The sequence below is a fragment of the Sarcophilus harrisii genome, chromosome 3 (assembly GCF_902635505.1).
Source record: "Sarcophilus harrisii chromosome 3, mSarHar1.11, whole genome shotgun sequence".
Taxonomy (NCBI): Eukaryota; Metazoa; Chordata; class Mammalia; order Dasyuromorphia; family Dasyuridae; genus Sarcophilus; species Sarcophilus harrisii.
The window spans coordinates 528,432,821-528,456,595 of record NC_045428.1 but is presented as its reverse complement, the minus strand read 5'-3'; the positions used below and the strand labels follow the sequence as shown (position 1 = coordinate 528,456,595).

Below are 23,775 nucleotides of genomic sequence, written 5' to 3'. Positions count from 1 at the left end.
ATACTTTGGATGGTATGTCACTTACTAGCTATGTGGGCCTAAAGCAAGTCATCTAATTTCTATATGTCACAGTATCCTCATCTGTAAAATGAGGGAAATAATAGCACTTATCTCCCAGAGTCATTGTGGTGATCAAATGATTGTAAAGAGCTTAGTATAGTTTCTGACACATAATAGCTGCTGTATAATCATTAGATACAATGATGATGATAATCATAATGATGATCTTTTAAGATAATCTGAGTCAGGGGTCCTCAAACTTTGGCTCAGCCAGATGCAGCAGCTGAGGACACCCCAGGGCTATGAAGTTTCTTTATTTAAAGGCCCATAAAACAAAGTTTTTGTTTTTACTATAGTCCGGCCCTCCAACAGTCTGAGGGACAGTGAACTGGCCCCCTATTTAAAAAGTTTGAGGACCCCTGGGCCTAAGTAAACAATTTTGATTTCCAATACAATGATTCTTAGTACCATCACTTTAATTTCTCATAGTACTTTGCCTGGACCTCTGCTTTGCCATTTTTCATTATCCTTCATGTTATAATTATTTGTTTACATGTCCCTAATCCTCAATAGATTGTAATTTTCTTGATAGAAGCGGCTGTATTATATTTTTTATCCCTAGCATCTAACATACCACTTTTTACAAAATAGTCATTCGATAAATATTTATCGAGTTTAATTGAATCAGATGTTTATAGAATAGAATTAGATGTTTATAGAATAAAATATTTAGACAGTATATAATTGAATAAATAAACCAGTGCCATATTAGGAAACTAAATAGCTCCATTTAAATCCTAGGAAGATTCTGAAGATCGCCTGGCTGGATAAGATAACAGATACTAAGGTGCTTTCTCAAACTAAACTCTCAGACATTTCAACTCAAGTGTAGAACCCAACTCTGCTGGGCTGACCACATTATTCAAATGCTAAATGCACACTTGCTTAAAAAAATATTTTATGGTCTCACACAGGACAAACATTCACAAGGTAGTCAGAAAAAGTGAAACAAGGACATTTTCCAGGTCTCTCTTAAGAATTTTAGAATTCATTGTATGAAATTGGAGACACAATCATAGGACCTCACAACATAGGTACCCTCATCAGAGAAGATTCTGTGTTCTTTGAGCAAAGCAGAATTGAATTCATTCAGAAGAAACATAAGATGTGCAAAGTTAGAGAATCCATCCCAAATTTTCATAGAGATTATTTCCATTCCATCTGTGGCAAAGTATTATGAGTTCATATTGGTCTGATCAACCACAGTCAGAAACACTAACTTTATTCTAGCATAGTGATGTCATTTTACTCCTCTTTAAGAGTGAAGGATAGCAAACAACCAAACCATTCTGGTTTGGTCGTAGATTATATCTGGCTCTCGCCAACTATTCACCAAATGTGTGGTGTTAGTTATTAAAGGAGTGAGTATGAAAACAAATGTTTAGTTTTTTTTAAAAGACATAAATTCTGATATAATATAGGAAGGAAGCATTTACATAGCACCTATTATGTGCCACACACTATATTAAACTTAAAAAAATTATATTATCTTATTTGATGTTCACAACAACCCTGGGAGATAAGGTACTATAATCATTCCCCATTTTATAAATTAGGAAACTGGGGCAGACAAAGGTTGAGTGACTTGTCCAATATCTCACAGCTATTTAAGATTTTAAATCATGTTTTTCTGACTCAAGAGCCAAGGCTCTATTCACTGCACTTAATTGTCTCTCGGAATTTGCCAAATACTCCATTCTAAATTTCAAGCACCTGAAAGGAAGTTGTTATGGCTTGTCATCTTTTATATATCCTACATCCCTAGCCCAGTGCCTTATCTGCACAAGAACTAAGTGAATATATATTGGATTTAACTGCATGGGATTTAATGGTTTTTCACAAAGTCATTGCTTCTCTTGCTAGAAACTGTTCTCAGAACATGCTCTATTGATAGAAGTTATTAGTGTAGGACTTTGTAAATGAGAGAATATCACTGTATTAAAAATTCTTTAAATTTTTCTTAGTATTTAGATCATAAACGACAAACTCACTTTATAAAAATGGAAATTAGAGCAACTTTGAACTCAGCATCTTAACTCTTTCCCATATGTTATTACATCTCATTATGACATAAATAAATAAAATTACTATTGTTACATTATAAACAACCCTTCTCCCTTTTTACTTTTTTTTAAAAAAATATTCTTGAGATCTTAGAGATATGATATTAAAAAGTTTCTATTTTCCCTAAGAATATATGGTATGACTCTGAGGTTTTGTCAGTTTGTGGGAATTCACTCCATCAAGGAAGATCACAGCTTTTCTAAGTTTTAATAAGTTGCAAATGGTCATCTTTCTAAGAACAAAAATCCAATCACATTAAATCCCTCTTGGCACTAGTAATTTGGGATTGTATTACCTTCAAGAACATAATATAAATTCCCTCTGTTAAAACTCTCATAAGTAAATCCTTCTTCCTAGAAATTTGAACTTGATTTATTGAGGTTTTTGCCTACGAAATTATTTCTTATATCACAATATTTGTAATATTTTGATAAAATAGTATTTAGTAGGCTGCCAAGTTATCTACACAGAGCAGATTCATGGCATGCAATTGCATATAAGGTGTTACACTCTAACATTCATTGTGGAAATACATAATAAGATGAAGAATGGCTCTTTAAGATATATAACATCTAAAATTTATGTAATATGGAAAAAATCATATTGAGGAAGTAAAGTGTAGTGCCTTTTTCTAATAGAATTTCAATGACATAAAAATCTTATATTAGAACACATTTTAACCCCAATATATGTAATTTAAATGGAAATACATAAGTTACTTTATCCATAGAAACAAATTCTGAATTGCATTTATAAGATTCACAGGGGTCCTGGAAAACTGCCCAGTCCTTATTTCCATTTTCAAATTTAATCACATTTAAACATATCAAGAGAGAAAAAGAATACCCTACTTTAAAAGTCCCTTTATATGAAAGATGTTCCACATTGCCTGTCAAATGTGTTTTCTTCATCTACAGGACTCATATTGAAGTGTTAATGGTATCGTGAATTGAATAAAAGAACTGAGATTCACCTAGACAACCTTTCTTTCCCCCCTTTACTCTATCTTATATATTCTAAGTAGCATCTTAGAAAAAGTCCCAAAGTAAATAAAAATAATAAGCTAACCTCTTATTTTCTAAATGATAAAATTCCCAAATAAGAAAAACAGGCATAATATTAGAAAGGCTTTGAGAAAGAACAATATTGAGAAGGAACACTACTTCTTATTGTCCTTTATAGAAAATATAATAAAAAATAAATTTTGATCATGACTATATGAACAAGAAGAAAGAAAAAACAAAGTGTTCATTTTCTATTTTAAAATTTTCTACCTTAGCATGAGTTGCTTCAGTTTCAAAATAAAAGGTGCTGGGAAACAAAGTGTAAGGGAGATTGGTGAAGGTGTGGGAGGCAAAGAAAGGAAGAAGAATGATACTGATTACTATAATGTTTCTAATTTAAAACAAGGTTCATGGGGGATCTGACTGAAAAAGCAAATGAACAGAATTATTTTAGGGGTGACATTATAATCCTTTGCAATATTTTGTCCTGTTTTAAAAAATGCGCTGTTTAATTACCTTGCTTTGATCCTAGAAGTGGCAATTTTTTTTTAAGTCAGAAATTTCCTGCCACTTAAAAAAAGAAAACATACTCATTTGTAATCCTAATCCTTTAGTTTACATTTTCAAGATACCATATGGAAACAGAAAGAAGTAATTTGTATGCTACAGCACAGAGGACTAGTATATTCATGATTAGCTGGAAACCTTGCACAGTTATTTTTTTGTTTGTTTGTTTTTTTCACTTTGTTCTGAAATATAAGAATAGAATTTAGATCTAAAATGGCCAAATATTACTTCAAGCCTTTTTTTTAAATCTCCAAACATTACTGGAACCTTATTCCTGAGCAGAGCAAACATCACGGTAGTAAGACATTTCCAGGATATTTTCTAGAGTAATACATTTACCCAGGACCCACGGTAATATCATCCACTCGACGATGGTTGGTGGTGGCCCCTGCCTGTTCAAGTCTGACCTGTCAATATGTTGAGAGGCAAGCAGCAGCAGGAACAAAAAAGTCAAATAGGATGCAGTGTGGCAGATAAACTTGATAAATGGTTTCCTGATGAAGAGTCCAAGGGGGCTTTTAGGGGCTATCAGGTAGCATACAGAGAAGACAGGGAAAAGAAGTCCTATGATGAAGCATGTCAACATCTTCACTGCCCAGTGTCTTCTTCTCCAACCTGGGAATTCATCATACCACCGAGATGCAAGGAGCTGCTGACAATTCGGTTGGGCAACAAACTGAAACAAAAGGAGAAAGGGGGAGAGGGAGAGAAAGAAGGAAAAAGAAAAGTAAAGTAGGTATCATGTGAAATAACTTTTACCTCATCACTTAGATCAAGCTCAAAGTCAAGAAGTCCTTTGCAGCCTAAAACACTTTTATTATTTTTTGTTGAAATATATACTTTCCATTCAGCTAAATGAAAATGAACAATTATCTATTTGCACAAAGTATTCTTTTTGATAGTGAGGGTAAAAAGACTAAATAAAAACCAAATAAAAGAAAAAGATCATGGTCTCAAGGAATTTAGATTCATTTGTCATAAATAAAGCTGACAGGAACATAAAGTGGTATCAGAAATGATGCCTACCTTCTGAGACTTAAAACTTTCCTAAAGGTAAAGACAATGAGCAATATTAGGTAGCAAATGATTCAGGTTGACCTAGTATTTCAACTCTGAACCTGTAGTTCAGCAGCCCTAATTGAGGATGAACCATACCTATGTCATGTTTTAGTTCATCACAAAGCACCTCAGCTGTCATTCTGCCATAACAGACATGGTACATATGCCCTTACACCCTCTTACTCTGGGTAATCCAATTGATATATAATCTACAAAGAAACAAAGAAAAGATGGACATATATATATATATATATATGTATATAAATTCTGTAGAATAATAATTCTGCTAATATATATTTTGAATCCTCCCTGCTATTCTGCTGGGCACGTGACAATGTTGTTTTTTTTTAATTTTCTTTTTGTCTATTGTTTTTTCATATTTTTTTATTTTGTTCAATAAATAATTTCAAAAAAAATTATGCTTCTCTTAAAAATTTTGAATAAAAATCCAATTGATACTATAATTTCTAGAATATATATCAATTAATTGCTTTGTAATTCCATTCATCAATTGTTCTATAACTAGACTAAAATATTTCTCCCTGACTACCATTTCCCTATATATGTTTTATTTCATTTCTTTTCTATTAGAATGTAACAGAGGCTTTCTTGCTTTTCGTATTTGTATCTCCAATATTTGGCACAGTACCTTACAAACAGTAATCATTTAACAAATGGTTATTCATTCATTTATTGATTGATGCATAAGAGAGCCAAAACACTTCCAGCTGGATTATTTTAAGATAAAAGATAATATTTGAGCTGGACTTTAGGGAAAGGACATATTTAGATAAGTAGAAATGTAGGAAGAAGGTATTCCATGAATGGCCCTAGTTTCATATATGTAGGATCTGGAAGGGATCTCAAAGGCAATCTAGTCTAATTCCCTCATTTTAGATAAGAGAAAACTGAGGCTAAAGGATTTCCCCAAGATCAGACAGCTGTTAAGCATCAGACATGTCTTTTTAATCTAGGTCCTCCGCCTCCAGAGTCAGTCTTTGGTCCGCTGTTAATAAGATGGGAGCAGATGTATGAAGATGAGAAATTGGAAGGTATGTTGTGGGGCAGAAAAAATTACTTTGCCTCATAAAGATTTGTGTAGCTTTTCATAGTGTTAGGAGATAAAATTAAGAAAGTAAAGTTAGACTGAGACCATTTAGTTCCTTGAATATGAAGAAAATGACTTTGGGCTTTACCATCAATCTAATGAGAATCATATCATTATACAAAAATCTAGAGCTAGAAGTGTCTTGGTGATCTAATGTTCTCTTTCATGGATAAGAAAATGAGATACAGTGAAGTTAAATTATTTGACCAAAATCATACAGCTAGTAAGTATTAGAGACAGAATTAACACTAAGTGGCACAATGGATAGAATTGCAGGCATGGTGTCAGGAAGACCTGAGTTCAAATTTGACCTTAGATATTTCCTTGTTGTGTGACCCTGGGCAAGTTACTTCATTCTTTTTGCTTCAGCTTCCTCATTTGTAAAAAGAACTGGAGAAGGATATTATGGCAAACCACTCCAGTATTTCTGCCAAGAACACTCAAAAGGAGTCAGGCATAAGTGAAATGACTAAATAACAACTACCTTTGACTTTAGAACTAAAAGCCATTTGAGTGTTTTATTAGGTATGTGGATTAAAGTATAGGCACCTGAGATAAACAGACTGGTTAGAAGATAAGCTTAATAACCTATGAGTGGTATGTTAAGAATCTGAGCTAAAGAAATGATAGTAGAAATTGGCTGTATTCCATTTTTCCTTTATACAAATATATGATAATTTTACATGCTTTCCCCCCACCTATGATAAAGAACAAGTTCCCATTGCATACTCTGCATTGTGCCAGGTGATATGTCTTGCCTATTTTTAGTGTTCTCTTTATTGCTTGACACAGTGGTGAGAACTTAGTGACACCCGATCAAATTTTATTAAATTAAACCAAAATGAATTCATAATAAATTAGGCATCCCCAAAACTTGTCTCAATACAGATCATGCTACATTCCTATGTAGTTAGGTTAGTCTGGTCTCCCTTTATTGTCTTGATGAATCATCCATTAAGTAAGCCCTATAACCCTTAAATGGTAAAGTTAAACTGTATTATCCAAAGGATGAGCTTTGTCTGATATATTTCTTGCCAATTCTCTCTGTCAGGCTCAGTAACAGCAATTACAGAATGCTTTTGGCTAATTTGTCATGTATCACCAAAGCCAAATCCACAAAGTGTGCCTTCTGGCATGACAGTGGCTACCATTTTTCTGAAAATTCTCTAAGTCAAATAATTTTTGTGTTCCTTTATCTACTAACAGAACTGAAATTGTCCAAGAACTGTTTCTAGAAACCACAATAAATCAATTCCACAATTTCTTCTATCAGATTTGACCCATTACATTACTTTTAGTTGAAGCTAAAATAGATTCCTTTCTCTTTTTTATGTTTTACAAACTATTATACTTAAATGAATTACTATTTTTATTGTTTGTCCACAAGAAAAAGAATATTTCTAAATCTTTTATTTTGATTAACAAATAACATTTAAGCATGTTTGACCCATTACATTACTTTTAGTTGAAGCTAAAATAGATTCCTTTCTCTTTTTTATGTTTTACAAACTATTATACTTAAATGAATTACTTATTTTTATTGTTTGTCCACAAGAAAAAGAATATTTCTAAATCTTTTATTTGCTATGTGCTAGGAAAACCCCCTCCCTGCTCCCTAAAAAAAAGAGAGTTAGGAATGAAAAATAATTTCATATTTATTTTCATCATAATTTCTTTTGCATAATAATTTAGGAATCTAAATTATTGTTGAAATCACAGTTTTTACTACAAAAGTGTTTAGTTTAATTTTCTTTTAAATTAAAAGCATGCTGGTAGTGCTGAATATATTTGTAGATATTTCTATAATAAAACATTTAGATGTCATAGTGTGTAGAATCCTGGGCCTGGAGTCAGAAAAACTCAAATTGTGTTCCATTTATTTGCCTTTTTAAAAACTCTTTTCTTGGCACACAGTAAAATCATCTGAATTCTACTGAGGCTAGATAAATTTTCCTAATCTTCAGTAAAAGGGTAAAGAAAATGTAGGAGAGGTATAAAACATGAGAAATAATTGCTATAATCTCATTAATTCTCACAAGAACACAGCACTTACACATGAGGAAAGATATTCAAAAAGCCAACTAAAGCTGACAGAGTTTTTAGGGACAAGAATCAACAACTACTGCTGCATCTAGTACTCTAGAAGTTACTCTATCTATAAATAGCTCCGGTCCAAAGGATAGGGGAACAACAACAACAATAACAACCTTATTTTTGAAGCATTTAGAACTTAGCTGGACAAGTAGGTCTTTTACCTAAAGAATATTCACTGACAGAGACTCAATATATAGGCTTTATACACCATTTTAATTTTTGATTTCTATTTAGTGTTCAGCAAGACTTGAGTTTAAATCTGACCTCCAAATTTTTATAACTGAGTGACCTTAGGCAATTTACTTTAAATGCCTCATATTTCATTGAATAGCCATCTTTTCCCCTGAAAGATTGTGCTCAGTTTTCTGGGTACTTTAGTACAAACTCCTTACCCTTCCACAATGTCATTAGACAACTCACTTTAATATCTGTTTGCCTCAGTTTTCTTATCTGTAAAATAGAAATAATAATAGCACCTACCTCCCAGGGTTATTGTAAGGATCAACTAAAATAATTTTGATGGACTTAGCTAAATCATTGGCACACAATAAGCACTATTCATAAATGTCAATTATTATCATTGTTAATGGAGCAAGTTTCAGTTTGCTAAAATAAATTAAGTATTCTGCAGTCTGATAAATGATTTATATAAAATCATTCTTTAAGTGACCTACCCAATGTCCTCCCCACACATATTCGTGATAATTTCTTTTAACAACAACAAAATGACTTTAGGAATACAAATTTTAAACCAAATTAATAGAAATTTCTTTGGCCTACTACCTTTATCCATCACTAACATGGACTTGAAATTTCATTACAAAAGCAAATAACCCATGAGAAAAGTCTCTATACCAATGTAGATCATTACCTATCCTCTAAGTTATAGTTTTGGAGTAGTGACATGTCACATATAAAAATTCTAAGGAAATATTCATTTTATGTGCTTTAAATAGTTCAAATGTAAAAAGTACCCAGAGAACTGAGCACAATCTTTCAGGGGAAAAGATGGATATTCAATGAAATATGAGTCTTTTAAAGTAAATTGCGTAAGTTCATTATAGAGAGGTATCAAAACACCACGCATACCTCAGAAAGCTGCAGTGGTATAGAATACCAACAGGAAGATATGACAAATGTGTGAACAAATGTGGGTAATATAAAAAGTCTCCAAAGGTCTTGGCATTAATTACAAAATGTGATTTTATCTACTAACAAAACTGAAATTGACCAAGAACTATTTCTAGAAACCACAATAAATCCATTCCATAATTTCTTCTAGCAGATTTTGACCTATTACATTATTGTTAGTTCAATCTAAAATAGACTCCTTTTTATTTTTTATGTTTTATAAACTATAATGTTTAAATTAATTAAGATTTTATTTAGGTTAATGTCCATAAGAAAAAAAAAACATTTCTAAATCTTTTATTATGATTAATAAATAACATTTAAAGAGTATATTATGTACCAAACACTCTCCATGCTCCCTAAAACAAGACATAGGAATGGAAAATAATTCACATTTATTTTCACCATAACTTTTCCTTTGGATAATAATTTATGAAGCTAAATTACTGTTGAAATCACAACATCTGCTGGTAAACTATTTACTTTAATTTCCTTTTAAATGAAAAGCATATTGGTAATGCTGAATAAATTTTGTGGATGTTTCTATAATTAAACAGATGATTTAGTAGATAGAGCCCTGGTCCTGGAGTCAGAAAGGCTCAAATTTAGCAAGTCTCATCTGCTTTTTTCATCTGTAAGATGTGGATAATCACATCCCCTACTTTGTAGGCATTTGTGAGAATTCAATGAGAAAATATTTGTAAAAGTCTTACTATAGAGTCTGGCATATAATCCATATATATGCCTCCGTATTTTTCCTATCCCCACCAGTTTGGCAAATAAGATCTTATTGGTAGAAGTAGTCATCTACATCATGAAATAAATATTATGAGTTGTGAGGGGGGAAGTTGTAGAAGTTCCACTTTTCAAAGTACATTCCTAAATAGTATTGACAGTTAGCAGGTCATCCAGAATTTTAAGGAATCTGTTCCATTGAAAGACAGATAAATAAGTGGTCAAGAAAAGGATTAGAGATATTGTACTTCTACAAATCAATGCTTTTAGAAAGGATCCCAGAATATGTGCTGAAACAAATCCTATTTTATTACTTCAAGAGTGACACATTTCAACAGAGAAGATGTTATCTCCCTTAATGTAAATTCTACTCTATGTTTATAAATTAACTCACAGTTCATTTTGGAGAATCCTTGTGGCTAAAATGATATTTATACTATGATTAGGCTCGTGATGAGCCTCTGAACAATGCTAGGCTGGTACTAGATGACAGATAGAAGGTCCATTGCTGGCACTACACTAGAATTCTCCTTTTGAATTATCAGAATTTGAGTGGCAAAGATTAGAAAATCCGGGAACATAATGAAACAACAGAGAAACTACAGACCAAATTATCTCCCTAAAAATTCTTCCCTACTTCCTCCCTTTCTTCCTACAAAGATCAACGGATATCAACACTTGTGATTTTGTTTGTGAAGAAAAATCCCAGTGCAGAAATTCTCTCCACAGATGAAGATAATAATTTATCTACAACCAATAGCCTCTGAATTGAGAAACTGTGATTTGTCTATGATTACACAGATAATATGTATCAAAAGTCAGATTTAAACCCAGGTCTGCCCCTCAATTGCAACCTAGCTTTCTATTCATTCTACAAATTACTTATCTTCTATATATGTATGTATGTATGTATATATATATATATATATACATACATACATATATGTATGTATGTATATATATATACACACACACATTCTTTCTGTCTAAAAGGCATATAAATATACACATTTGTCTATGTATTACATAGACATGCATGTGTTCCACATGAATCCAAATATACAGATATTCATGTACAGATATTTTCTATATAAAGGCGTGCGTACTATTTACTTCACTAAAGTTCCACCTGGCTATCTCATTGTGATATGTTATATGGAGGGACCATGAGTTTCTCAAGACATTGTCTTCAGAGAAGACAGAGTATTAAAACAGAAAGAACAATGAATTTGAAGACAATGGATCTGGTTTGAAACAGCTTTTTAAATTACTAGTTGTGTTGTCCTGGGAAAGTCCCTTTTTTTTTTTTTTTTTTCCAACCATTGTCTAACAATGCACTGAGAAAGCACAGTGGTCAAAGCTAATAATCATTCCATTGTCCTCTGGCTTCATTTGCATATGATCTATTCAGATCCAAATATCCAAATTGCTTCTGAGATATTGTGTTCAGTGCTCAGCATAAAATTTTGTGAGTGACATTGAGAAACAGAGGGAAATATGCATGTTGATAACCATAGAATAATGTCATAAGTAGATGGGGATGCAGATATTTAGCCTTAAAAAGAAAAGACTTATAAAGAACATGATTTAACTGTCATAAATTATTTGAAGAATTAAGTGAAAAACATTGTTAGACATTGTTATTGTTGTTATGTAATATTCAGAGGATAGAACTAGAAACAAGGGGATTAAATTCCACAGACAGATTTAAGGATTTATTATGTGCTAAGAATATATAAATTTATATTTCATATGTTTTATAATTGTGGAAACTGAGGTAATCATAACTTAAGTGATTTTTTCAGAGTCTCATAGTTAATAAGTTTTCTGAGTCCTGACTTCATATTGCTTCCTATGACTGTGAAGTCTCTATTGTTATACCACAGTTCTCAGTTTCCATAATTATCCTGACCAAGTCCTGACTCAGTTTCTGTGCTTCAGGTTGTAATAATCAGCTCAAAGCTCAGTCCTGCAAAACCTCCCCCTCCCCCTTTATCAGAATATTTGTTAAGGATAAAAAGTGTTATGTTTTAGAATTTTAGAATGCCTTTCCCCATCCCAAGCTACCGGAATGCCAGATACTGTCTTATCAAGATGCTTCTCTGTAATGTTCTCTCTAAAATGTAATATTCTCTGTTGAGGTTTTCTTGGGGTCTCTGGAGGCAGCCTTTGTTTCAGTTCAGTAATCACCACAAGTACAGCCAGGGGTTAAACTCCAAATCCTTTATTATCTCTTTCAAAGTCCTATCTCCATCACTTGGGGCTTGGCTAATTTTCTGGAGGCCTTCCAGAGTCTTGGTTTCAGTGGGAAAGGGAAGGAGGAGATCCTGCCACCAAGATGCTGTGAGATGGGATGAATCTGTCTGAGTCCAAGGGCTTGTGCTCCAGCTTCCAGTCTCCAACCTTCTCTCCACTTGTCTCTGAATCTCTGAATCTCCCTGAGGCTTCTAACTTTATATGCTACATGCCTAGTACAAACGAACCATTATATCACTAGGAAACCATAATTTGTTGTAGGATTAAATCAGTGCTAAACTAGATTTAACCATTGTCTCCTCAATTTCATTTAGTACCTTGTTTCAAGCTTTCTCCTCATCTCTGGGGTTCCTCCCCCCATGTTTCCCCTTACCCTGTCAGAACCTGATTGTCAGAGTCCTGTTCCCACTCTCAGCACCCTGACCCAGCCCCCCACCTCAGTCTACCCCCTGAGTCTGAGCAATGTTACATACGTCATTGAGAACTCTCATTGTTTGCTGGATTCTTGGAGATGATAGTCTCATTCAGCCCTGGGACCAAACCATGGATCCATTTGGTTCCAGTAAATCTCGCTCACTAAATAAATTATTAAATACTCTCTAATTTCTATCCTGCCTCAGTTTCTCTGACATTACATTATGTAGGTTTGATGCAAATAAAAATCATAACAATTAGATCCATTTCAAAATGCAATGGGTTCTTTCTGGAAGTGGTAGGAATAGCCTCAGAAGCCATTAAATGAAATTTAAATTACACTTCCTGTGAACATTGTGGAGATGTTCACTCACTGTTCAACTACAGATTAGACTCCCTGATCCCAGATGTTCTTTATGATTCTGAGGCTTTGTGATTTTGTGATTCTGATTTTGAAAGCCACATAATGCACTAAAAAAGGATTTTTAGGTACCTCATCTATGAAATGGGGGTGTTAGACTAGATGGTTTCTAAGGCCTATTTTAATTTTGAATTCTAAGAGTATTGTCATGAAAGGAAAAGGGAAGACATACCTAGCCTATATTCTATGCACACCTGTGCCTATGACAATGGAAACATCATAAATAAATAAATAAATCTGGAAGGGGAAGAGCCTCAGGGTTTCTGGTCAAAGCAGAAATGACTGCTTTTTACAATAAATCTGAGTCAATCAGGACTTAAACAATGACCAAATCCCACTTGATCTATTGATAACCAAGTTTTGGTGTAAGTAGGGATTCTTTGCCTCAATTGCTTCCTAGCCAAAACCATTAAATGGATGCAGCCTCAGTCAAACGGAATAGTTAAAAACCTTAGCTTAAAAAGCCAAGGTCTTCCATTTCATCCAGGGCCATATCCAGTCATTCTGATTTATATCTGGCCCCTGGTTCCAGATGGCTCTGGAGGGGAAAGTGAGGCAAGTGATCTTGCACAGCCTTCCCTCACTTAAATCCAACTGACTTGTATGTTATGGCATCACCTCCCTGACAAGTTTCTCTTCAGAAATAAAGGATAAACAACAACAATAAACATCCTATTTAGAAAATTTAATGACCTCTATTTAGGTTTCATATTAATAAGGAACTTTCATATAACAAGTAAAATTAATCTTTATTATCTCCTCTAAATTGGAAAATTTTTCTTTGGGGTAAGGCCTGCAGGTATTTTTATCCCCATTGTGAAGAAAGAAAGAAAGAAAGAGAGAGAGGGAAGGAAGGAAGGAAAGAAGGAAGGAAAAAACAAAGAAAGAAAGACAAAGGAAGGAAGAAAGAAAGAGAAAGGAAGGAAAAAAGAAAAAAGAAAGAAAGAAAAAAGAGGGAGGAGAAAGAGAAAGATGGGATAGGAAGAGATGGTGTGAAAGAAGGAAGAAGAGAGAGCGCGAATTTAATTAATGAAAAGTGAGCAGGACCAGGAAAACAGTGCATAGTAACAGCAATAACATAATCAATTATAAGTGACTGAGCTACTCTAATCAATACAATGTCCCATGATAATTCTGGTCAGCTCGTGAATGGTGGGTGTGACAGGCAAAGAGAAATTAGAACTTTGATGAAATTGTTCCCTGGGGTCGACAGGGAAAAAATTCTGATAGAGATCAGTTTAGCTCCCACCTTTTATATAGATTTCTAGTTAGAAATCCAAGGTATAAAGCACTAAAGACCTAGTGCCTTTAGGCCTTACCTTGCTCAGAAATCCTAGTCATGTCCTAATCATGAGGTTAAATTTCTCCCTTAAATTTTCTTATGGCATAGGCCATATTTGCTGAATCTCCTTGGATCAGTCTTCCATGATACTCTGCCTCATGGTGTCTTTCCCCTTAGCCCTCCTGCATGTCATATGGTATCTCACCTAACTCCATTATATCTCATGGTATTTCTCTTCTCAACCTCATTTCTTCTTATAGTTAACTAACTCTTTTAGGATGCAAAATCCCTTTTAGGACTTAACTTAACAGCTAAGGGCATCCCCCAACCTTCTGAGGTGTTCCTTTTCTACTTTGTAATTGTGAGGTCCACTTAGGAACTTGTCTTTTCTATCATTTATTATTAAAACCTCTTGTTTGTTAGCTATATGCTCTCCCATTTTATTTTATATTTATCATTCCTGTCAATTGCATATCTTCATTTTGCCTATAACCTCTTCTCCTAAATAAACCTATCTTTTGCCAAAGAGAATGGCCATTGTGAATTCTACATATGATGGAATCCCAACATTTGCTACTTCTCTTAAATTGCACATTACCTGATGCCATTTCATTTGCTACATCAGTCACATCAATTACATAGGATTAAAGATGAAAAACATTATATATATTCAGAGAAAGAATTCATGAACTCTGTATTCACACTGAAATATTTTTTCACTTTTTTCCTTTCTCTCTCTCTCTCTCTCTCTTTTTTTTTTTTTTTTGCAACAGTAATATGGAAATATTTTTGTTATACTTACACATGTATAATGGCTATCATATTGCTTGCCTTCTTAATGAGAGAAAAATCTCTAATTAAAAAATGCTAAAAAAAAAAACAAAATAATTTTAAAAGAAAGTAAATTTTTAGAACACAAATGACTCCACTTTGTTGTTGAATTCACTATTTTGCTGTATATGACCCCTGCATGAACTGTACCAGCTTCAATAACTGGTTTTCTTCAACATCTTATTTGCTTCCTAATTGGTACAAAATGATTTAATTAGATTTTTTTTTTTAGGGAGATCTTTTTTCTCTGGAATGTCTTTCTCCCTTATCTAGCTTAATAGGTTCACTTTTTGATTTAGTGAAACTGGCACTACTACATGGGTAAATTCCTTATCTATTTCCCATAGCTAATGTTCAATACTCTTCTTAACAAGCATACCTCTTTCTTTGTATAATCAGTTGAACTTTAATGAACAGACATCTTTTTTTTTTCTTTGTCTCATGTAACATATAAGTAGATCTAAGTGAATTGTAAATGACACATTTGCATCAACTACTGGCAGGGTGTGTCACATTCTGAGTGTAATAAAATCTCTTTCTCTGATTTATATTGAGTTACTGACATCAGATAGTTAAACAAAATGAGAAAATGCTCTTTGTTTTCATGATGTATGTACATATTCTAATCTTATACTCTTGCTTTTATGACTAATAATGGCTTTTCTGCCTCTTGTGGCAAAGTGAATAGAGCATTGGGCTTGATAGCAGAAAAACCAGAATTCAAATGTTTTTCATACGTTTACCAATGTTTCTGGGCAAGCCTCTTTAAGCTCTCTGTTCCTCAGTTTCCTTATCCATATAATGGACTTGATTTCCTTTGAGTTCCTCTCTAACCCTAAATCTATGATTTTTGGTTCATGAAAGTTTTACTTTATATATGTATATGGTAAGGTCAGGGGAAGGAAGTAAAGAACTCAGACAACACCAATATTGAAAACCGTCCTTGCCTTTTACACAATTTTGTCAGGTGTTGGCTTAGATTCAATGTTTAAATACCCACGCTGAGCTTTGTTTGAACTGGTTAATTGGTCTAGATGTGAATAAATATAGCTAATATACTAATATAGTCATTAGGAGCAAGCTCTAGTGGAAGCTACTAATGTAAACTGTGGAGAGAAGAATATTTCCAATTAGTCACAGTTTATTTTCAGAAAGAATCTAATTTGTTATTTCTATTCTTTTTTGTTTGTTTGTTTGTTTGTTTTAAAACATAGAATTCCACGTAGTCTAAACTTCTTATGGACAAGTCATCTAGAGAACAAAATTTGGATTTGATACAAAGGACTTAGATGCAGATCCTAGGTCTGAAATTTACTATTGGCATGACCATGGACAGATCAATTAAATTAACTCTGAGCATCATCTATAAGGGAAAAAAGTTTGGATTTTATATACTGTCTAAAGTTCCCTCCAGTTCTAAGTCTGTGATTCGATGTCCTGGAAGTTACAGAATTTTCAGTTCAATATTGCTTCTTTATTCTATTTAGCATTAATTCAGAAAATATGACAAAGTCTCCTTCTAATCTTTTGTTCCATGGCTCAAATGCACATTTTCAGTTATAAACAATTATATTATCCAAAAAAAGCAAAGTCAATATCCTGAAATTTTCTGCTTTGAAATAGGAATAACCAGGAGGCTTTAATATATTTGTAGGGAAAAAATACTGAGTCTGGATCATTCTGCAATAAAAGTTATAATACATAAATTAATATTAGCTATGAAAATCTTTGAAAATTGAATGATCATTATTTAATAGCAAGAAAGTTTAATATTCTTCTAACAAGGAACAAATAAATATATGTATATCCATATATCCATATTTATATACACACATATTATATATATATATATATATACACACATATATATATAGTCATACACACAAATACATATACATATGTATGCAACCAAGTGTGGATGTATAGGTTAAATCCTTGTACTACTGCAGGATATAAAAAACTATGATATAGCTACAGTCTCAATATATAATTAAAATAGTCCCAATTCTTATTTCAAAAATCTTAAGTAATAGGACTCATCAAAATGTTCAAAAGTCAGTTATGCATGAAAAGTCTAATTATGCATTCTAAAATTAGGGCAAAAGAGTCACTTCAATGCATTCAATACCAAGCCTGGTGGGCAAAAATAGTTCATTAATTATTAACATGTTACATATGCCAGCAAAAGCAGAAGTTTTTCATTTTACATTCCTTTGTACTCATTAATACATTCAACTTAACCTTCTCTGACATAAAAAAAAAAAATGCCTTTTGATACCAAGGAACAATGAGTGAAAGCACTTTTTTTTTTAATATCTGAGATTAAAAATCTGAAACTCTATTTTTTCTGCATTTGTGGGGCTAAAGAGAAGAATCTTCAGTAAGATGTCCAGTCCAACTGGCTTGTCCCTAGTCAAAGGCACTGCCTGCTTGGTGACAATGAAAATGAGAGTATTTTTCCAGGATTCTCAGGGACCAATCTTTGAAAAGGGTGGTAACAACAACCCGGGTTTTTTTAAATTCCCAGGGCAAGTTGACACTGAACTTTCAAATGAGATAAATTATGAATTTAGTTAAAGGAAGTATTAAATGTTCAGCAAGTTGTAGAGATCCCATCCCTCATTATAAATCTGGAACTGATATCTGGCACTCAGGACAATCAGCAGTATATTGTGCCCTTAAATCCTAAGATCATATATTTAGAGCTGGAAAAAAGAAATAGGTGTCACTGAATCCAATGTTTTATTTTTTTTCTGATGTGGGAACTGAGGACTACAGGTTAAGTGTTTTATCCAGGGTCAGACAACTATTAAATGTTTGAAGTAGGATATGAAAACAGATCTTTCCCAACTGCAGCATCCTAGCTACCACATAAAATAGTTGTTTATATGCTATACCACCAATCATGAGTTGGGAGTGAGGATATATTGACACCAGTCCATGAGTGGAAGGTCATCAGGATACTAGCTAAATGGAAAAAGGCATTGAGCCAAAAGGCTTCAGGATGCTTATATCCTTTTGGAGCAGGGGGAAATTGAAACTGACTCACGGTGTAGAGATCTCAAAAGAGTAGGCAGTTCATTGAATTAAACTAAACAAATAAATTGATTTTTCTAGGCCAGAAGATAAATTCATCTGGGACAACAATGGTGAAGTAATGAGAAGTGGTAGGCAATTTTTATCCACTTTATCTTTTCTTTCTTCCTCCTCTTCTCTGGAAACATATTATTTTTAATATTATTTTATTTTTCTAAATACATTCAAAGAAAAAAAATTAACATGTACTGTTGCAAACCCTTGTGTTCCATTTTTTTCTCCTTATCTTTCCCTCCCCAAAACAGCAAGCAATCTGATATGTTAAACATGTGCAATTCTTCTAAACGTGTATCTGTATTCATCTTACTGTGCAAGAAAAAGCAGAGCAAAAAGGAAAAAAAAAGAAAAAAGAAAAAACAAAGCAAAAAAAAAACAAACAAAAACAACAAAGGTGATCCACATTTAGTCTCTATAGTTCTCTCTCAATGTGGATGGCATTCTCCATCCCAAGTTTCTTGGAATTGCTTTGATCACCCTCTTGTTGAAAAAAGCAAGTCCATCAGAGATGATCATCACATAATATTGTTATTATTGTAGACAATGTTCTCTGATTCTGCTCACTTCATTCAGCATTGGTTCATATAAGTCTTTTCTAAAGTCAGCCTGCTCATCATTTCTTATAGAACAATAATATTCCATTAACTTGATATACCATAACTTATTCAGCCTTCTCAACTGAAGGGCATCCACTCAAGTTCCAGTTTCTCGTCATTATATAAAAAAAGACTACTATAAACATTTTTGCACACATGAGTCCTCTTCCCTCTTTTATGATCTTTTTAGGATATAGACCCAATAGTAGCACTCTGGGTGAAGGGTATGAACAGTTTGATAGTCCTTTGGGCATAGTTCCAAATTGCTTTCCAGAATGGTTGGATCATTTCACAACTCCATCAATAACACATTAATGTTTCCCATACACTCTTCTCCAAAATTTATTATTATATTTTCCTATCATCTTAGCCAATCAGAGAGGTGTGAACTAATACCTCAGAACTGGGACATATTAAGATAGGAGAGTCATGATCTTCTTGAACAAATTGCTAAAACCTATAGAAATGTATTACTTATGAGCCCTGGAATTCTGGACAGTTGAAATAATAATGTCCAAGGCAGCTATCCCATTCATCATATTCTCAGACTTTAATGTGATTTCTTTGTACCCAGATAGAATTTTGATTACTGTGTTTATATCAGACGTGAACTATTCATGTTGACTGTAAAAATGGCTTTGATCATCATAACTACGATTATAACTTATTCAGTAATTGTTTAGTATTTTGCCTATATGTGCCTTGGGCAAGTGGTTCTATATTAGGTTGGAATTTATAAATACTCAAGGTATTCTGCTAAATTTTTATTCTGTGGTAGGTGAGTGTCAATTTGATGACATGCAGGTCTTGGCTGTCTTGTATCATCTAGACATATTATTGCCAACTGCATGTAACTATTTAACCACCTCCAAACATTTATACTGTAATTTTCAGTGCATCGTGTGTATGAGAAAAGAGCAGCAGTCAAAATATTTACTTAGTTTTCTGTCAGGATAATTGTACTCTTCCCTAAATAGTGCTGAAAGCTGAAGACAATTGGAACTTCTTGACTTTATCAACATTAGTGAGGGCATGCTACCTTTTTTGGGTCCTTCTTCCATAGCCAAATGTGATTTCTGAAAGAAAAATGCTCTCATTTTCAGTCCCCAAATCCCAACCCCAATCTAAGAACCTTCTAATTCTTTGTAAATTTTCATTCGAATTCTTGACTATTTTTTTTTGGAGAATGATAGAAGGAATTGAGAACATCATAAATACATTCATTCTAAAGATAACAATTATGCTGTTACTTATAATTTAATAGATTGGATGCTGAAAAGCATCTTAGATGTTGTTCATTCCAAACTATCTTACAGGCAAACAAATTGAAATCAGAGAAGTTACTTGCTAGAGTTCATATAAATATGAAGTAGCAGAATCTGAATTTTAAACCAGATATTCAGATTTAGGACCCAGATTTTTCTACCTAATATAATATGTTTGCTATAGCCTTGTTATATCTTTAAGTTGTATACTTATAATTTTTTAAGACTTGCCAGTTAAACCTGAGTAAAAACTAAGAGAGGGTTCTTTTTTAAAACACTTAAATTTCCTGTTTTATTTATTTTATTTGCTTTTTTGCCTTCATCTTTGTCCTGCAAGTGTTCTTCACTGGGGGCCCTACCAGGTCAGAGCATTTTTTCCAAGGGAGAGTCTGTGAATATGGATGGGGAAATGTATTTATTTTCAATAAGCTTTAACTGAAGTTTAGCATTCCCTTCAATTATTCTAAAAAAAAAAAAAGATTGAGAGAAGGGGTCCATAGCCTGTACAACACAACAAAAAGTTAAGAACCTCTGCCTACTAATGCTTACTGAACAATAAGCACAAAAGACTATAGAGGCTGGAATGGAGAGAGCTGGAAGCATACCATTTTCCTTGAGTAAAAGTAGATCTTTCAAAACTTTATTTACAATTTTTGTCAAAGAAACTATAGAGGTATATAAAACCCCTGTATTTACATTCAATACCTTTGGGTCTAATTTGGACAATGAGTTTAATCAGTTGCCATCTTCCATTACTTGCTAAAAAGAAGTCTTAAATCTAGAGCTTTCTTGAAAGGAATTTGTGGCCAAAGAAAAACTAAAGTACAATATGGAATGCAAAATGGATAATTTTGATTATTTTATGTTAAAAAGATTTTTTACAAACAAAACCAATGCAGACAAGATTAGAAGGGAAGCAGTAAACTGGAAAAAATTATATATAAAGTTTCTGATAAAGACCTCATTTCTAAAATGTATAGAGAGTTGACTCAAATTTATAAGAATACAAGCCATTCTCCAATTGATAAATGATCAAAGCATATGAACAGACAATTTTCAGAGGAAGACCTTAAAATCATTTCTAGTCATATGAAAGATGCTCTAAATCACTATTGATCAGAGAAATGCAAGTTAAGATAATTCTGAGGTACCACTACACATATCTCAGATTGGCTAAGATGACAGGAAAAGATTATGATAATGCTAAAGGGGATGTGCAAAAACTGCAGCACTAATACAATGTTGGTAGGGCTGTGAATACTGATCCAGCTATTCTGGAGAACAATTTGGAACTATGCACAAAAGGCTATCCAAGTGTGTATACCCTTTGATCCAGAAGTGTCTCTACTGGGCCTGTACATCAAAAACATCATAAAAAAGGGAAAAGGACCTACATGCACAAAAATGTTTGTTGCAGCCCTTTTTGTAGAGGCAAGAAACAGGAAACTGAGTGGATGCCCATCAGTTGGGGAATGGCTGAATAAGTTATGGTATATGAATGTTATGGAATATTATTGTTCTATAAGAAACAATCAGCAGGATGCTTTCAGAAAAGCCTGGAGAGACTTGAATTGATGTTGGGTAAAGTGAGCAGAACTAAAAGAATGTTGTTCACTGTAACAACAAGATTATGTGATGATCAATTCTGACATGGCTCTTTTCAACAATGAGGTGATTCAGACCAGTTCCAATGGCCTTGTGATGATGAGAGCCATCTACACCCAGAGAGGAGTGTGGGAAATGTGTGTGGATCACAACATAGTATTTTCACTCTTTTTGTTGTTATTACTTGAATTTTGTTTTTCCCCCATTTTTTTTTCCCTTTTTGATCTGATTTTTCTTGTGTAGCATGATAATTGTGGAAATATGTTTAGAAGAATTGCACATTTAACAAATTGGATTACTTACTGTCTAGGAGAGGAGCTGGGTGAGAAGGGAGGGAGAAAAAATTTGGAATAGAAGGTTTTTCAAGAGTGAATGTTGAAAATTATCTATGCATATGTTTTGTCTTTTTTTTTCCTGAGGCAATTGGGGTTAAGTGACTTGCCCAGGGTCACACAGTTAGGACGTATTAAATATCTGAGGCCACATTTGAACTCAGAAACTCCTGACTTCAAGGCTGGTGCTCTATCCACTCTATCTAGCTGCCCCAATGCATATGTTTTGAAAATAAATGTTTAATACAAAAAAACCTAGGGGCTTCTTTTGGTCAATTTTCTCCAATATTTCTGAGCATGACTTTTCAATGGGCAGTTAGGTGGCACAGCAGATAAGAGTATTGAGCCCAAAGTCAGGAAGATTGATCTTTGTGAGTTTGAATCTGGCCTTAGACACTTACTATCTGTGTGAACCTAGGCAAGTCACTTAATCCTGTTTATCTGTTTCACATCTGTTAAAAAAAAAAAAAAAAAAAAAAAAAAAAAAAAAAAAAAAAAAAAAAAAAAAAAAAAAACTAGTGAAGGAAATGACAAACCCACTTCTATACCTTTGTTGAGAAAACCCCAAATAAGGTCACAAATAATTGAATGCAATTGAAAAATGACTGAACAAATCTTTTCTGTACATAGGTTTTTTGAATGCTGTCTTTTCTATTAAATTGTAAGCTACTTGAAGTCAGGAACTCTTTCATCTCTTGTTGGACCCCTAGCACATGGTGTTACATTTAATAAATGTTTATTGATTGACTAGCAGGAAAGGTAGAATAAGAAACTATAAATGTTTCTGAAACATCAGGAAAAATCCACATGCTAACTTTATATGTCCCCTAGCTTCTATCTTACACTAGGTCTTACACAAATAACTTTTCTCAATGACAATGACTCAATGACTAATGACAAATGACTAATGTCAGGCAAAGAGTTAGATGTTGGAGGTAAAAAGATAAAAGTGAAATAATTATGTTCTCAAGTTATTTACATTCTAATAGGAAAAGCAACACACATACACATATATAAAGTGAATACAAAGCAGAAAGAAAACAATATTTGAAAGAATTTACTTCCTTCTAATATGAAATGACATGTTATTGTTTATCCTTTATTCTCCAAGAGAACCATTAGATTAGGGAGGTGATGCCATGACATGCAAATGAACTGGATTTAAGTGAGGGAGAGCTGTGCAATGTCACCTGGCTCATTTTCTCCTCCAAAGCCATCTGGGTCCAGTGGCCAGATGTAGAGGATGACAATTGGAAAACATCCTGAATGGAATGACATATAGGTAAGGGGATGCATACTTAATTTTGAAGGAGACTAATGAGCAATATTGAATTTGACACAGAGAGAGTAAGGGCTTTGACATGGGAAGTCATGAAGGGTCTTGCTGAGCAACAATGTGAAGGCCAAGATGACTGGACCCTAGAGTAGAAGGTGTGGAAAGAATAATAGGTATTAAGACTGAAAAGGTAAGAAAGGATTATTAAGAGCTTTAAATATAAAAAAGAGTTTATATTTGATATAGCATATAGCTGCTTAATAAATTCTGACTGACTAACTCACCTAGAGATAATAGGTATCTACTCCAATCAACCTTTAAGAAAGTAATTTTTAGTGGCTGTGTGGAAGGGGGGGAGGGAGAAACTTAAGGTAAGAAAATTAATTAAGACTTTAAGGTTCTGACCCTTGTTAAGGATTAGTCTATTAACATATACACAAATATTTTACTTGGAAATAAAAGTTTACATCCTACTACCTCTATTTTCTTTGCCTTATGAATAAAATGCATTCCATGAATTAACAAACTTGATCCTTCAATTTATTCTTAGGCTAAATTATAATCTTTCTGAGTAAGGCAATC

At 33.3% G+C, this 23,775-nt stretch overlaps 1 protein-coding gene across 1 annotated transcript in view; it reads right to left on the bottom strand.

The window, feature by feature from the left end:
- The window catches only part of TRPC4 (transient receptor potential cation channel subfamily C member 4), a 269,623-nt gene that overhangs the window by 54,886 nt on the left and 190,962 nt on the right, over positions 1–23,775 (bottom strand). Inside the window, exon 4 of the mRNA XM_031961977.1 lies at positions 4,035–4,371. Within this exon, the coding sequence (XP_031817837.1) occupies positions 4,035–4,371 (337 nt within the window). The remainder of the gene's footprint in view (positions 1–4,034; positions 4,372–23,775) is intronic.